Source organism: Lissotriton helveticus, chromosome 7, assembly GCF_964261635.1.
Source record: "Lissotriton helveticus chromosome 7, aLisHel1.1, whole genome shotgun sequence".
Taxonomy (NCBI): domain Eukaryota; kingdom Metazoa; phylum Chordata; class Amphibia; order Caudata; family Salamandridae; genus Lissotriton; species Lissotriton helveticus.
The window spans coordinates 933,628,989-933,645,432 of NC_136068.1; the positions used below are offsets into that span (position 1 = coordinate 933,628,989).

A 16,444-nucleotide genomic window follows, 5' to 3' on the forward strand; every position below is an offset into this window, starting at 1 on the left:
CTGTCGTTGAGTCGTCAGAGAGGGTGCTCTCAATTCTAGAAGATTGATATGATGTCTTCTCTTTGTCCGACCATTGCACATTGTACATGTGGTGAACCCCAATATTTAACCTTGAGTGCCATAGAGGGCTAGGGGCGTGGAAATCTGCAAGGGGTAAAAAGGTGAATAACCTGTAGTGTAAGGACCCAATGAGAAGATGGAACATAACTGTGGATTTATTATGTTTTTAAACAGATACCTGCTTTTATGTATTGTTATGGGACATATTACTAAGTCCTGAAGAAGGTGGTCAAATTCTGTCCTTACAAGCGAAACGCGTCAATGTATACTTTGCACTAAATAAGATTAACATCTGGAGGCATCTAATGAGGATTTTATGTAAGGCGCCCTTATATAGGTGTCCCTTGTGTTTTGTCCAGACCACTGGCATCCCCCAGGATCTCTCTCCAGTCCTGTAAATGGTCGGCACAGACCCCTCCCAGTCTTCCTCACCCTCCTTTGGCTGCCAGGTTGGCTGAAAATTGCCAGGGTGGAACTCGGGGGCAAAAGTACCCATCGGCACCAGTCCGGCTCCCTGACCATATCGGGCTGGAAGCCGGGGTCGATGCCGGGCTGGGGCCCAGGTGGCGTCTGTAGCAGAGGCGGTGCCGGTGGAGGTGTCACAAGGTCGACCGGCGCCAATCCAGATCCAGGCCTCGATCGATTGGGGGCCCGGGGCTGCCGGCAGGGAAGGCAAAAGGGCCTCCAAATGAGTCTGCGGGGCCCAAAGGCGTACCGTCAGAGTCGGGCTGCCCAAAGATGCATGCATGGCTTCGTAAAACTGACTACACTGGGCAGGGGTTGCTCCGGGTCCCGGAAAAGGAGGGAAACTACGAGTCAGCCCTTCAGGCTCCGCCCGCTTCCCTCGTTGTGTCAGCCGACTGACAAGGAGAAGTCGAAGAGAGAAGATGCTTCTTTGACTTCTTGTGCTACGACTTACCTGACCCCAGACCTCGAACTGCGCGGAGCGTACTGCCGCTGCTCAAGAAGCTTTCAGGACCGCTCCCACAAAGACTTCGCAGCCATGGTCCGGCAGTCGGAGCACGACTTGGGGTCATGGTCACGCTCCAGGAAAAAGAGGCACACGTGGTGCGGATCCGTCACAGACATCATTCGGGAACAGAAACTGCAGGCCTTGAAACCGGGCATTGCTACATACACCAGGAGTCAGAAGGACTCAGAAAGAAGTTGACAAAAGTCGCTCAAAAAGTTCAGTCACAAAGTGACTGGAGGTACAGCTCTCTCCAGATCTGCGCTGCCTGGTGCGGAAAATGAAAAAACGGATGTAAGAAGCACAAGGGCAGAGTCTAAGTAGCTACCGCGTCATCATCCTGGCGACCACAGGACCAACGATGGACGCGGAGCCGACCGACGCCACCTTCGGACGGGCTGAGGTACTGCTGACGAAAAAACTTCAATTGAGAAACTCTTGGTGAAGGTGTTGGTGTCTTGCAAAACCAGGTTGTTTTGTGATCGGTCATTTTGATGTTGCCTCAATAGGTTTTGGGCCCTTGCCTGTCGTGTGTACTTGACCCACCCACACAAGTGAGGTATCATTTTTATCGGGAGACCTAGGGGGAACGCTTGGTGGGAGGAAATTTGTGTATCCATGTAGATTCCAGAACTTTCCCACTCAGAAATTTCTGAAAAAAATATTTTTTTTCAGATAAATTTGAGGTTTGCAGGGGATTGTGGGTAGGAAAACGTTAGGGGATCCACTCAAGCCATACCTCACTGGACTCCCCTGGGTGTCTAGTTGCCAGAAATGTGTGGTTTTCATAGGTTTCCCTAGATAGTCGCCGAGCCCAGGGCCAAAAACTCATGGGACCTCCCCCTTGCAAAACCAGATTGGTTTGTGATAGTTAATTTTGATGTCACCTCAATACGTTTTGGGTCCTTGCCGGTCACGGGTCCTTGATCCACCCACACAAGTGAGGTACCAACTTTCTCAGAAGACTTGGGGAAGGTGGGGTGAGTGGAAATTTGAGGCTCCGTGCAGATTCCAGTACTTTCCACCACAGAAATGTGTGGAAAATTTGTGTTTTTTGACATTTTTTGAAGGCTTGCACGGGTTTCTGGGTAACAAGTCACCCCATCCTGGATTCCCCTGGGTGTCTAGTTTAAAAAAATGTATAGGTTTGCTAGGTTTCCCTAGGTGCCGGCAGACCTAGGGTTCAAAAACTACAGCTAGGCAAAAAAAGGGTACTTTTTCATTGTGAAAATGTGGTGTGGTCACATTGCGTTTTGAGCCGTTCCCTGTCGTGGCCACTATGCCTACCCACACAAGTGAGGTACCATTGTTATCGGGTGACTTAGGGTAATTCAGATTTGTAATGCAACTGTTATTACCTATTGACTTTCGATGCATTTCTGCCTTCCAAATGTAAGACAACGTGTAAAAAAGAAGTAATTTGGGAAAATGATCGATAATTCTCATGCTAGTATGAGTATTCCCAATTTCGCAAATGTGCAAATATCTACTGTTTCTAAACTGTATATTTTGTTCCCATTTCAGAAATACATAGGTGTCTTTCATACCGATTTTTCCATGTATACATTTTCCCAGAATAATTGCTATATACCCAGTACATAATAAAAAACCATTGCAAGTCGCTGCTCAGTTTTTGGCTCTGGGTTCGTCGGGTCTTGGTGAACCTACAAGTCCTATATATCCCCATAATCAGTAAGGTCTAGCGGATGTAACGGTATGTTGCTTTCAAAGAGCTGTCATAATTAGAAGTTACAGGTGAAAACGTTGACACAAAAGGCTGTTTTTATCAACAAATTTTCAATTTTTCCTATATGTAACTTAGTTTCTATAAAGAAATCTTGAAGGATCTACACAAATGACCCCTTGCTGAATTCAGAATTTTGCCTACTTTACAAAAATATATAGCTTTCCAGGATCCATTATTGCTTTCATACCGATGTCTACCATTAACCGGAAGGAGGTTGAAAGCACAAAAAATAGCAAAAAATAGGCTATGTCCCAGAAAAATGCCAAAACTGTAAAAGCTGGGAAAATTGTGATTTCAGCCCCACAAACCATTTTTTGATACCATTTGTAGGGAACAACCCAGATGCTTTAATTTGCAGCACTTTTTCCCCCCTAAAAACATTCCCCTCCAGGGGAATCCACAAACCCTGGGTTTAGAATCACCAGGATGTTGGAATAAAAGGACGCAAATTTGGCGTGGATACCTTATGTGGTCAAAAAGTTATAGGGGACTAAGCACAAACTCCCCCAAATAGCCAAAATAAAGGCTTAGCACGGTGGGGGGGGGCTGGGGGGTGGAGGCCTAGCAGCAAAGGGGTTAAATGTTTCACTCAATGGCGATTTTAAATTGATGATATTTTGTATGAACAGGTGTTGTGACAATTTTTACTCTTGCATTATTTTCAACTGTAATATGCAGGGGATTTATGCAACATTAAAGATCTAACAAATTTGAGACTTTGTGGAACTGAAACCTGGTTAAAATTTGGGGGACAAATAAGGGTGGTATGTTGATGATAGTCGTGAGTGACTGAGTTTTCAGTTTTCTGAATGAAGTTTTCAAAGGGAGATTTTTCTTTCCTTAAGTCTAATTCAATACCCTGTCCCTTTGATTGGGGGGGGACCCTCACCACCTTTTGCGATCTATTAAACACATCCAGTCTCCTTAGTTGAGGGTCTGATCTAACAGCAACATTCTGAACTTCTCCTTCTTTATGTATTAGTTTAGTTTTCGGAGATCGAGGATCAGACTGAATTCTTCGTTTGGTCCTTTCTTCAGCACAAATAAATATTGGGAATAACTTTCCAATTCTTTCAGATTATGAGGAACCTTCTCCATCCCATTCTTCTGCACAAGATTGTTGATTTCCCTTGGCAGTGGGTCTTTCTGAAAAAGCGATGCACTGGATGGTGGAACTGAAGGAGGAGGAGACCTGAAGTGAAGAGAATGACCATTCGGAACAATATTCAAGTCCCATTTGTCTGTTATTTAGAGCTACTCTTCCAGATGCTTGGTAATAGAGGAAACAATTGGAGGAATTAAATATTCATTGCTTTGCCGGATGTTTTTTAAGTTGATGTGGCCTGCTGTTGTGTTCCCCTACTTCTTGACAGTTTTTGAAAGGGAAAGGGCTGTTTCGGCTGCTGTTGATGGTGTTGGTGAGACCCTCAGAGGAAAATATCTCCTATCATAGGGGCTGTACTTCCTGAGATATTCTCTCCAGCTTTCTAGGCCAACAGCCTTCTAGGTGTCCAACTCAGTTTTCATTCATAACATCTCATCATCTGCTTGAAACTTAAGAGTGTTCCCAGAAAACTCAAATTCAGAATACAAAGTTTCGCTTTTCGTTTCAGACTGGTGAGTCTGAGGCAAGATGATCTACGTGCACAGATCCAGTGGAAATATCCATGGGCAGCCAGTTTGAACGAATGAGCTGCTGCACTTATGATCTGATTTGCCCAAAGGTCACCTTCATTCAAGATCTCTTGAAAAACGTGTCTGTCTTCTTTGGGTAGTTTTTCTGTAAATCTATGCAACAAATCCCATAGAGATATATCATATCTTCCCAACAAGTAGAAAGCACTGGCATTCTTCATAGTCGATGCTAATGTCCCACACATCCTTTTTCTAAGAGCATCAATTTGCCTACTTTCTTTATCCAGTAGTACGAAATATGAAGGAGTAACAGTGTGCAACTTTTTTGCTGCTGCTACAATGACAGAATCCGGAGGAGGATCTGCTCTAAGGAGTAGCGGATCTTGGTCCAGTGGATTATATTTTTTGAGAGGTTGAGGTGAAGTAGACTTCCCTGGAGCAGGTGTAAGAAACAACAGCATTGCAGGTTCTGACAAACTGGAACCAGAGGAAGTAAAGGCCATGCTGTTCTTTGATGTAAAGTCTCGAATATTACAGAAGATGAAGTTGTAGGGAAGGGTATCTCTATATTCAACTTTGTTGCTTTTCTTATTAAGACCTTGTTAAAAGTAAGATCATCATCAATTGAGAAACTCTTGGTGAAGGTGTTGATGTCAGAGTTGGTAAATAACCTCAGACTGACGAGACGGTGGTGGTTGACAAAGATGGGGATCATCTTCTTCTGTACATTGTGGAGATTTAGATCTTTGCAGATAGCTATAAGACGAAAGATGAGGACCTCTTAGAAGCCTTGTAAGAGTTGTAGGGGCGCAGATGGTGTAATAGGAGGTAATGGAAATCTCCTGGGAGATGGAATACTTGGGATCTGAATCTCAGATGTTACCATCAAAGGAAATTAAGTCTGAAAATATTCAGAGTCAGACGTGTGCAGCACAGGTCTATGATGTAAACTCTGAAATCAACACGGAGATAGAATCACGTTCGACTGAGATCTCGCTCTTGATGTACAGGCCTAGAATGAGTACCAGGTGGTGAATTCGCTGGTAAAGACTCTGTTGTATTGACGTCGACTGAGGTTCTCTCCACTTCAAAGGTGCGTACAGTGGTGGGTTTGACATTGATACATGCTTCGATGTCCATCGGCCATGGACTTCAGATGTTGACAGTGGCCTCAACACAAACATATGCTTTACGGCAAGGGTGATGTGACTTCGATGACAAATGTCAAGGATGCTTCAATGTTGAGGGGTACCTCGACAACTGTTTCGGTGGCATACCAGTCGACGGTAACATACTGGCAGTTGATCTGTTCTCAATGGCATACTTCTCGACATCAGTGAGCATCTCCTCTTTCTTTGCTGTTTCTCTCTGGACCTTCTTCTGTGAGTCCTTGGAGCGAGAAGAGGGCGCTCTGGAAGAAGGCTGGGCTTCCCTTCCCCTAGGGCTCTTGAAGAGCCAGCTGTATCCTGCCTTCTCTTCTCCAGACCATGAGGCCTGATAGTCTTGCTGTCCTTAAGAGATCACCTGGAAAACTTCCGACAGTGGCTACATGTTTCAGGGTGGTGGGTTTCTGGAAGGCAAACAATGTAAACAGAATGAGGCTCTGTATGGACCTTCTTTTCCCACAGAAAGACCAAAAAGTGAAGACATTTTTTGACAAGAAAATAAACAATTTTCTGTCAGACAAAGGTCTATGTGCACTCTAGGTGCTGAGAAACGTCAAATGAATGTGAAAGGGGAAGCTTTTGGAAAGATTTTCCAATATTATTAGCCAAAAAAGGCAGAAATCAGTGCCCCAGAGTCCGGTCTCCAAGAGTCAGAAAATGGAACGGACCCAACTGTCACCTGAGCGGCAAGATGGGATACAGGGGGATTTTGCCCTCGGGTGCACTGACAACTTAAGACTTCACCACCCAGAAGAGGGCCTGGATTCACTTCAACATTGCACTTCTTCAGAGAAACAGATGGCTAGATTCCATGGGCCTTCAAGGTCAGGGCCTTCAAAGTCCAGGGTGCCCAATCCCCTTTGCTTGAACTGTAACAAATGTATATGTCTGATACAAATTGTCAGTAAAAGAGGAGAAAAGGGTTTAAGACCGGCTGCTGTCTCTTTTACCAAGGTTAATTGTACAGGACCAGAGAGACTGGCCTCTACATCCCGGGATGAGGGAAGGGCAGTGGGGAACTTTCAGCTCCCACTACTTGTACCAGGATTGCTACAAATTGAAAGTGGGAAAAGGCCACTAGCACTTAAAAGAGGCATATTCCTTGAAAATAATTTGATATATTAATATTGAATGCATACTGGTTAACATTGGTTTTGATGTGGCTTTTTTGTACCACAGCCACCCCTGACGAAGGGCTTATGCCTGAAATGCACTGGGTCTACAAATACTGTGGTCACTTAACATTATGGTGAATCCCCATATGCTGGAGAAAAACGCCTGGATTGACATTTCTCATGTATTTGGATTCTGTGTTATGCTGCTTATGAATATGGATTGAAGAAACCGAAGAATAAAAAGTTAGATTTAATTTATTTAAATTGGACTAAATCTTGTTGATCACATCGTCTTACGTCTAAAAGTTGTGCATCCAGGGACTAGTGCTTTCCCTGGCACTAGGTAGTGACAAGTATATTTTGCATTGTTGGAGCAGTACAGGCATCAGGGTCACACCAAAGTTTTGCGTTCAAGCAACCATATTGATTAGGCAGTTTAATATAATGTGCACTGTACCACTCCTATAAGTATATTTATAGTTCTGTCCCACCTGGTTAGTTTGCACCACTGAATAAAGATTGAAGCGAGTACACATGATTACCAAGACATCAGTTGAAGCAGCATACGAAGCATGAAGTTCACTTTTTGTTTATAGTGCAGGTGTCACCTTGTATATCAGGAGCTAAATATTATAACTGAAAGAGTATAAACAGAACATCTTATCATTAAACAACCAAATGTATATGCATACAAATGTCTAATATGCATAATAATATGTTATAGTTATTGAAACATTATTCATGTTCCGTTCATGTTCATTATGGGTTTGCGATGCGCAGGCATCTTATGGTTTACCTCAATAATAATTATTATGGGCATGTGTAGGAGAGTAGGGTCTGCTTCCTATGGTCACCCCCACTTTTTGCTGTGATTCTCTGGTTTTTCGACTTTAATGTGGCTGTGGGCCTGCTAATCAGACACACAGCCCAGCTGTTCTCTCTCTAAATTGATACCATGTACTTTAGGTACATACCAGATTGGGTATTGGGTCACCTCTGTGAGCCCCTGTATAGTGTACCACAGGTACCCAAAGCATAGGTGCATCCAAGGCCTACAAGGGGCTGCAGCATGTATCATGCCACCCCTGGCTGGCCCTCCAAACTGACACCACAGGCTGACCACTCAACTTGGGTAAGGTGGTGTAATCACCCCTTACTTAGATATAGTATACATATATCTACCTTATATATAGACACATAAGCACCTATAAGTCACTCCTATGGTAGGCCTTGACAATCCTGGAGGCAGAGTGCTTGGCTTTATGTGAGAGGGTGCCCTAGCATGAGCTGAGCCCCTCTGCAGCTTTCGGAACCATCTCCTTATAGCTGTTCTATGATATAGCCATACCATATACTCTTAAGTGCATTATAACCCTCGCGGTTAATGCTAACTTTGGTTTGGCTTCATCAAAACATGTCGTGTAAAGTGTCAAACACTTTGGAATACTACCCTCCCCCGCCACTTCTGGCAGCGGGGGTAGCATTCCACCCTTCTAGAGGGAAAAGACATGTATGTTACTGCTTTACCCAGTTAAAGTTAAACAGAGCCTCAGCATCAGAAAATGGATGCTGCTGCCACAGACACAAGTCTGACCACCTGGTGCTGGGGGAAACTCCAGCAAGGGCAGCCTGGACAATAGGTTTCCTGTCCAGGGAGGTGCCAGCACCTCCCCAGACAGGGGTTATGTGTATTGGGGCAGGGAGGGCTGCATTCAGTGAATGCATCTAGACATTGCCTGGGGCACACAAGGTGCTCCATGCATAGCCCGGTTCAAACCAGTTGCTGGGGCACTCCAGCCCCAGTTCTGGCGCGAAACTGGACAAAGCGAAAGGAGTGTAACCACCCCATTCTCAGGTCCGCCAATAGGAGGGACCTAGGCAGGTAATCCAGCCCCCATTCTTAGTATAAGTATAGGAGCTGTGTCCCCAGGACTTTAGATTATCCTGGAAAGAAACTTTGATACAGAACTCTTGGACCTTCGACATTCTTTTCTGACTAGAAGACGGAAGACATCTCCCTTGTGGTCAAGGAGTTTCCACCCTGTGCAAACAGGCACCACCAGTAACTTGCCGGTCTGCTTTGTCGACGCTCCCGCCGGAACCCAAAGACACAGTGACACAGGAACTGGACTCTCAGACTTCTCCAACTCAGACCCACATCCACAGCAAAGCGGAGACCCGTGGCGGACTCGAGAGACGTGGGACCGGACACCCTGGACATCCTGCATTTTGCTAACTGCTCGATTACCGAGGTACCCTCTCAGTTTTGCATTGGGGTACGAGAAGCCCTAGACCCGAGCGCCATTTGCACTGAAGCTCAGCCCTCCACGAGTGCCACGTGGGGCCTGCTCTTGCATTTCAGCTTAACGCGTCTTCCCGGTTCCTTGCCCATTGGCTAGTGAGCCCCCTGAAGACTTTTCTATTGGACTAAACTGCTTTCCTCGTTGCTTCAGACTTGCTCCAGCTTCCCTTCAAAGGAGAAGAGCCACAGACCTTGCTGGTCTGCAACAGAGGTAATCTCGTCATTCTGCGTGGGTTGCGGTTGCCAAGGCTTGTTGGGTCCAATCCGGATACTGACTCCGCAGTCAACTAGATCCATCGTGGGACAGCTCGTATCCAGCTCCTGGTCATCGTTGATGCCTCCTGGACCTTGTGGCTGAAGAGACAAACTCACCTTACTCACCGTCAAGCACGCAACATCGCCTGGTTCCTTCCTGGTCACTGGCTAGTGACCCAGACTCTGTCCCCTCTGCTTTCAGGTTCTTCACATAACCGATCCGCCCTTGGACCCACCCGGACACTTTTTCTCTGGTCGCCTGCAGCACTTATTTGCAGATCTCCATAGAAAACGACAACGAAATCCGACACCAAAAGGCACCTATGTACCCGGCTTCCCTGGGTGAGGTAACACGAGTACTCCGGTGCTCCCGTGGGTCTTGACTCTCGAGTGTCCTATTCTAAAGGGGTTTTGCCGTAGTCCATTCGGAAGTGTCCTTAAATAGTAACTTTGTAACTTCTTTGTTTCCCATTATAAGTCAATGGTAACTCGCGACTGTGTTTAGACACTGCATGCGTCTCCCGTGGGTCTCCTACTTCCTAACCTTTGGTTGTTTAGTGTAGCCCCAGCGATTCTACAGGCCCTTGGCGCGGGCACTTTGTACCGTTGGGATGTTGTATTTAAACCGAGTGGTTTTTGCCAGCTTCCCGTTGTTTGCTCTCTCTATGAAGAATGCCGCGTTCAGTATGAGGAGACTACGATAAGGGCCCTGTAAAAAGAGACGGACGGGAAGGAGTGTGCGTGTAATAGTCTCCACATATGCGATAAGTGAATTACCCTTAAGGTGTGCATAATTTGGACCACGAGGCAGATAAGGAGACATAGCTTCGTTTGAGGCATTAGCTGGGATCAGCACATTTTTGCCCTGCTAGACATTGATTCAAAGAGTCAAACCGATGAATACACGACCACAGATGTAACATGAGTAGTCGTGGCAGAAAGACTGACATAATAGGACAAGGAATGTAGGAACCTATATCCGAGGCCACACAAAGGAAGGCAAGGTGTTTTTTTCTGACTTGTCAGGTATCGCGTATAATTGAATACTGATTCCAAACCCCCCCCCCCCCCTTCTTGGTGGTTTTCCCCCCCCCCGGGTTGAGTAGACATTTCTGTTTGTATCTGGCTAGTCCTGAAGAAGGTGGCATGTAATCCCTGTTTAGCCACCGAAACGCGTCGACTAGAGCCTGATCAAGATCCTGCCTTGTGCAGTTGCTGGATATGGTCTACTGAAACTACTATATCATTCTGTAGCAGATCCTTCCAGATTGATTGAATGTGTGTTGTGGAAAGTGAGTTTGTGGTATGAAAGTGGTTGTGTGAATTTGTTGTGTGTTTCCGCTCTCGGGGTCATTAACTGTTGTGTATATTATGTCTTTTGACTTTTTGTGGGTCTGGGAATTTTTGAATAATTCATGTATTGTTGCTCTATAATTGTGAAAAAAAGATAAACATTTTATATATGGAAAAAAGAGAATAAGATGATAAAAATATTTTTGATAAAAGAAATTAATTAAAAAGATATTTTTGTGAACTGGTTGTGATTTGAACAGTTCTTGGATGGCTCACATATGAAATGTAAAATAACTGTAGGTCAGAGGGAGACTTTCTGGTTTGATGTTTTTGTATTTCCCCTCTTCTCCCCGACCTTTTATTGCTCTCTCGGAGGGGGTCCCCTTTATATTGCGTGTCCTTAAATAGTAACTTTTTAACTTCTTCGTTTCCCATTATAAGTCAATGGTAACTCGCGACTGTGTTTAGACACTGCACGCGTCTCCCGTGGGTCTCCTACTTCCTAACCTTTAGTTGTTTAGTGTAGCCCCAGCGATTCTACAGGCCCTAGGCCTACTGACTAACTCTCACGTGGTTCTATGATCGACTGGCTGAGGTAAATTGAGCACTTTTTACTGCATGATGTAATTTTACATTCAAAGGTATTTGTTTTAAATATTACATGTTAGAAAGTATTTGTTACAGGTTTCTATTTGACATACTGGCATTTATACAGCAGGCTTATCCCGTGCATGATCTTGATGCGACGGCAATGGTTTGGGTTTCATCATTTTTCATTGCAAGTTTACGTTTGGCTCTAATTTGTAACTTTTGCATTAAGTGTTTGGCACAGAGCATGTTTTTTTCAGCATGGGTAAGCATGGGGTTCGTTAAACCACAAGGTGCACATGGTTCACGCTATTATGCTTTTAACACTTGACATGGGCGTTGATTTTCTAACTGGTGCTAATTTTTCACAATAAGGTTTATTAACTGGTACACTGCAGTTTTGTTTAACCAGGGATTATTATATTTATTCATTTTCTGGGTGCAAATAGCTTATGTTGTGGCACTTAACACATGCATATTCCATTAAAAGAATTTAATGTATTACTAGTAAATGTTTGAATGCATACTGGTTACTATTGGTTCTGTTGAGGCTGTTTTGTATCACTGCCACCCCTGACAAAAGGCTTATGCCTGAAAAGCATTGGGTTTACAAATACCTCGGTCACTTAAGATGAATGGTGAATCCCCGAAATGCTGGACAAAAACACCTGCATTGAATACTGGAATGATGCTGCATATACTGAAGAATAAAATAATGAATGAAACATCTGACTTAAATCTGTTTAAAATGGACTAAATCTTGTTGATCACATCATTGTATGTCAAATGGTAGTGCAGCCAGGGAATGGTGCCATCTCTGGCACCATCTAGTGACAAGTATTGTGGTATAGCTGCCAGCACACATGCCACTCAAGACCAGGTGGTGAAAATGTTGTATTCACACATTATATGATGAAAGTGAAGAGATCCCAAAATCAATTTCATTGCCGTCAGTATCTGCCAAAACAGTCTAGTCTAAATGCCTAACATAACCTACCACACTCATAACAAGCCACCTAGGAAGAAGATAGTGGATGGTCTGATTTCGGTTAAATCAAAAGGGAGTTGCAGCCCTCTTTCAAAATAGTCAGTTATTAAATGCCAGTTGATGTCATTCAACGGCATGTGGTTGATTCACGTTTCACCACAACTATGCCTAGTAGTATATGAGGTTGTTATTGACAACTAATAAAACTGTTCTAAAAACACTGAACCCCAGGCAGCTGGCAGAATGAAATAAGATGCGACAGCATGCACTTGACTGATATAATTGATATCGGTTATAATTTGGGATACTTGTTGACAGGGGAATTCACACTGTCCAAGCAGGGTCAGATACATCATCATATGTTTACCTGTGCTCACTCTCTGGTAGCTTGGCACAGAGCAGTTAGGCTCAGGCAATGTGTAAAGTATTTGTGCAACACTTCAAACAGTGAAACACCACACAAAAACATGCCACAGCCAGTTAGAAAAACAGAGCTCAATATAATGAACAAAACAATACCAAAAAAAAAAAACCAATAAGTATAACCGGAGTTATGAATTTTTAAAGAAAATCTTGAATTATAGTGCTTAGAAGCATAAAGCGCCAACTCGGGCTATCTACCCGTGCTAGACCGGGTCAAATCCAAAGGCTCAGGCTGACCGCGATGGAGCACGGGTCGGATACAGGGAACAACCTTCTCCCACTGCAAAATACCTTGGTTGTGTCGTTGACAAAGATCCGATGCTTGAAGTAGAGGAAGTGATGCATCGTCAGCAATGCGCCAGTTCTGGGCCATGCAAAGAGGAGATGTATCAAAAAAGAAGGTGATGCACCGCCCTGAAGGCGATGTAATCTATCCTCACAGCAGCTGCGATGCGTCATTGTTGAGGGAGATGCTCCGGTTCCGAGCTGCACAACAAAGAGATGTGTAGACTTTCACTGAAGCAGCACTTGATACCCACTTCCAAGGGCCCAAGAGTACAGTTGATAAATGAGGGTCCAGAATATTACATAATTTAGCTGTGCAACTTGTAACGGAGCGGCATGATGCTGCATATGATTTGGAATTATGCATCCATGCTTTGGGGTTTGGCAAGATACAAGTCTACAAGCGACACTTGAGCCTGGAGCGTCCTTAAAATTGAAAATGAAAGATTGGAGCACATGGTGTGCATTCTTCCACATGTATTGCATTCAGAATTACAATTTAAAATCTAACTTCACCATAAATTGTGATTTCAAGTTGTGATTCCAGAGACCCCAAACTTGGGGGTCACATATCGTCTCAATTGGAAATTACATTTATAAAATGTACTAAGCTAATACCAATGCTATTCTATGGGAGAGATAGACCTTGCAATAGTGAAAACCAAATTTAAGGGGTTTTCACTACCAGGAAACATAAAATGTGTATTTTGGTTCTGGCAAGAGGGATAACTTGCAAGGTCGACATGACAGTTTTAAACTACATACACAGGCTCTGCCATTGCAGGCCTGAGATATGTTTAAAAGGCACAATTAGTTGTATTAAATGTACAGGCCCTGGGCACATGCATTGCATATTACTTGGGACTTATAAGATATTAAATATGCTAAATGTGGATAAGCCAATGTTACCATGCTTTAAACAGACATAATAACGATTTCAGCAAAAAGCGGAGGAGGAAGGCAGAAATGTTTAGGGGTGACCCTGCAGAAAAACCATTTCCAACAATATCCAATGCTTTTATTACCTAATTAGTCATTTGGAGTTGACAGGACTATTCAGCTAACTGTCAAACCACATCGGATGACCTGCAAACACTACTGAAATATGAATTAAAGGTGAACCTTAAAAAATGGATAATGTGGACGGTCATTCTAGCTTCACCAAAAGTAGTCTTTAATTATGTCCCATGCTCAATGAAACATAACATACTACTACACAATCTGAGAATAGTACTTTAAAGCATGTTTAACCTAATACTAGATTAGACAGTTGCATAACAGCAGTGAAACAAGCAAGAGTGCCTTTCTACCATCTTAGTTCAACCTTTTCCAGTATAAGGATATTCCATTTCAATCTTGATGTCATCTAAACGGCTCTTTAAGTCCTCAGAATCTCCTTCACTGTGCTCATCAAAAACAGCAAGCTGCAACTTCATTTCTTCATTCTCAATTGTTTGGAGCTCCTATAAAAACAAAAACAAAAATCACATTACTGATGCACCCCTTCCTCTATACTTCAACAGCAACCCTGAAACATACCTACTAGGATAGGAACCAAAGAGGACAAATATATAGGCAAGTTTGGTATTCCAGAAAAATAACATCAGTTACTCCATGCCAGTTTTTGCAGATGGTTCAATGTAAGCATGAAAATAGCTAGAACATACATCAATGATCTCCTAAAGATTAAATGTGGATTTTTGCTTCTTTAACAAATGTATTACTTTGATCCACATTCACAGCCAAAGAAATGCTTTACCTTGAGAATATGATTGAGGCCTGAGCGCATCAGTTCACTGCGAATGTGCACTCTAAAATCCAGCTCGTCTGCTTGGGTTATCAAAGCGTTGATTAACAGCAAACAGCTCACCTGTGGAGAAAAAAAGGCAAGTTACATCCATGCTCAATAAATCCAGACTACCTGAACCTCTCACAGATTAAATGAATGTCCTCTTGAGAAATGTGCTCCAATCAGGTCTGCCAATAGTACGTAAAATTTCTCACAGAGCATCTTTATAATGCTGACTATTCAACATGCAATCCCTTGTTGGAAAAGCACTTGTCATTTGTTGAGTTTTATACTTCGTTCTTCATTCTTTGACATTAAGTTATATTAGTTACATTAGAAAGCACTTCAGTCTTCTGAGGTTGCAGCAGAACTGTGCCTATCAAGAGGTATTTCCTTGTTTCTAGAAAAAAAGGGTTTATTACCAAGAAGGTGAACAGCGATAATTTCAATGCTTTTTCTTACACCTCTAGATGTCTGCTAAAAGGAGGTTTATTAAAGGGATGCTGAATCAAGAGCGATGAAATGTGAAAATATCTTCAGTGATTGGCAGAGAAGTGGTGTACATTTTGGTGTAAAGGTAATTCAATATTTTGCAAATGGGTGGCTGCAGTCTGTTGGAAAAACTGACGACATTTATATGTACAAGAGAAACCTCTTTCAGAAACTATGGTGTCAAAGCTCAGAAGGATGGATTGCGAAAGAAAATGGGTCCCTTCTTTGAGTTAAGTAGTCAAATAAAATGCATGGAATTGTTCCTTGGAAAGGTGAAGGATAACTATAAATTAGAAGTCCCTTCAACATATCGATTCAATGAGCATCACTTTGCGAGACAAGATCTAGACTTTGACCCACAGGAAGTTATATATGGGGAAGGAGGGTAGAGAGGACAAAAAAACTGGGAGTAGAGAAAGATAGAAAGTGTGAGTGTTTACAGCGAGTGTGACCGCAGACATGTGCATAAACATACGTTAATACTGCTCATTACTGATGTAAAACTTGGACCAAGTTATTGTATGTGCTTACTCTCTGTAACTCCAATAGGATCCCTCCTTTAGAATACATTTTAAACATGCCTTGGGATAAATTCTGATTTGTTACAGCTTTGTGGATCTCAGCTGAGAATATCTGTAGTCATATACTTTTCACCTAGCAATGAGGCTAAAGCAGGCTGAAACCAGCTTTGGGTGCTTGTGCTTGTGTTACCACTCAGAGGGGGACCTGGCCATGCAGCTCAAGTTAGACTGTTACGATAGGAGCATGACCTAGGCGGATTTGTATATGGTTGGTTCCTGTCTTAGGTTGCATAGTGGGTAAAACAAAAATCAAGCATTCCACACACCATATTTTAGTTTTTTTCTCAATGTGATGTGCATGCCTAGACATGGGTCCCCTGCACACAGAGCCACATCACCAAGCTGAACCTCAAAGACGAGGCCTAAGTAGGGTGACCTGGTATGGGATAGCTGGTGTTTCAGTTCAAATAAGAAGCCTGGCACGGCACCTCGGTCAGGAATGTCTCTAGTGAAGCAGCACCGAGGCTCTATGGTTTATGGCTGGCTCATGTTTGAGGTGGCGTGGACCGGAATGCAGCCCAGATTAATTACCGGGATCAGAGATTAATTCAAGCATTCCACCCAACACTTCTTTGTTTTCCCTAATATTTTCCAGACCCCAGTAAATCGGGACAGTTCTGTCAAGGTTTTAGGTTGCAAAACGGCTCCTGGAAGGCCACTGTTTAATCACCATTGTAGAATAATTCTAATTCTAATCTTAACTTGAAAGCCCTCAAAAGAAATCTGGACCCACTAACTGTCCAATTCGGGCTACA

General features: G+C 43.4%; 1 protein-coding gene across 1 annotated transcript in view; it reads right to left on the reverse strand.

Moving 5' to 3' along the window:
- Positions 1–16,444, reverse strand: part of DIAPH1 (diaphanous related formin 1) — a 1,046,618-nt gene that overhangs the window by 476,099 nt on the left and 554,075 nt on the right. The window contains exons 10-11 of the mRNA XM_078653498.1: positions 14,587–14,697; positions 14,172–14,290 (exon numbers count right to left, since the gene is read on the reverse strand). Of these exons, the coding sequence (XP_078509624.1) occupies positions 14,172–14,290; positions 14,587–14,697 (230 nt within the window). The remainder of the gene's footprint in view (positions 1–14,171; positions 14,291–14,586; positions 14,698–16,444) is intronic.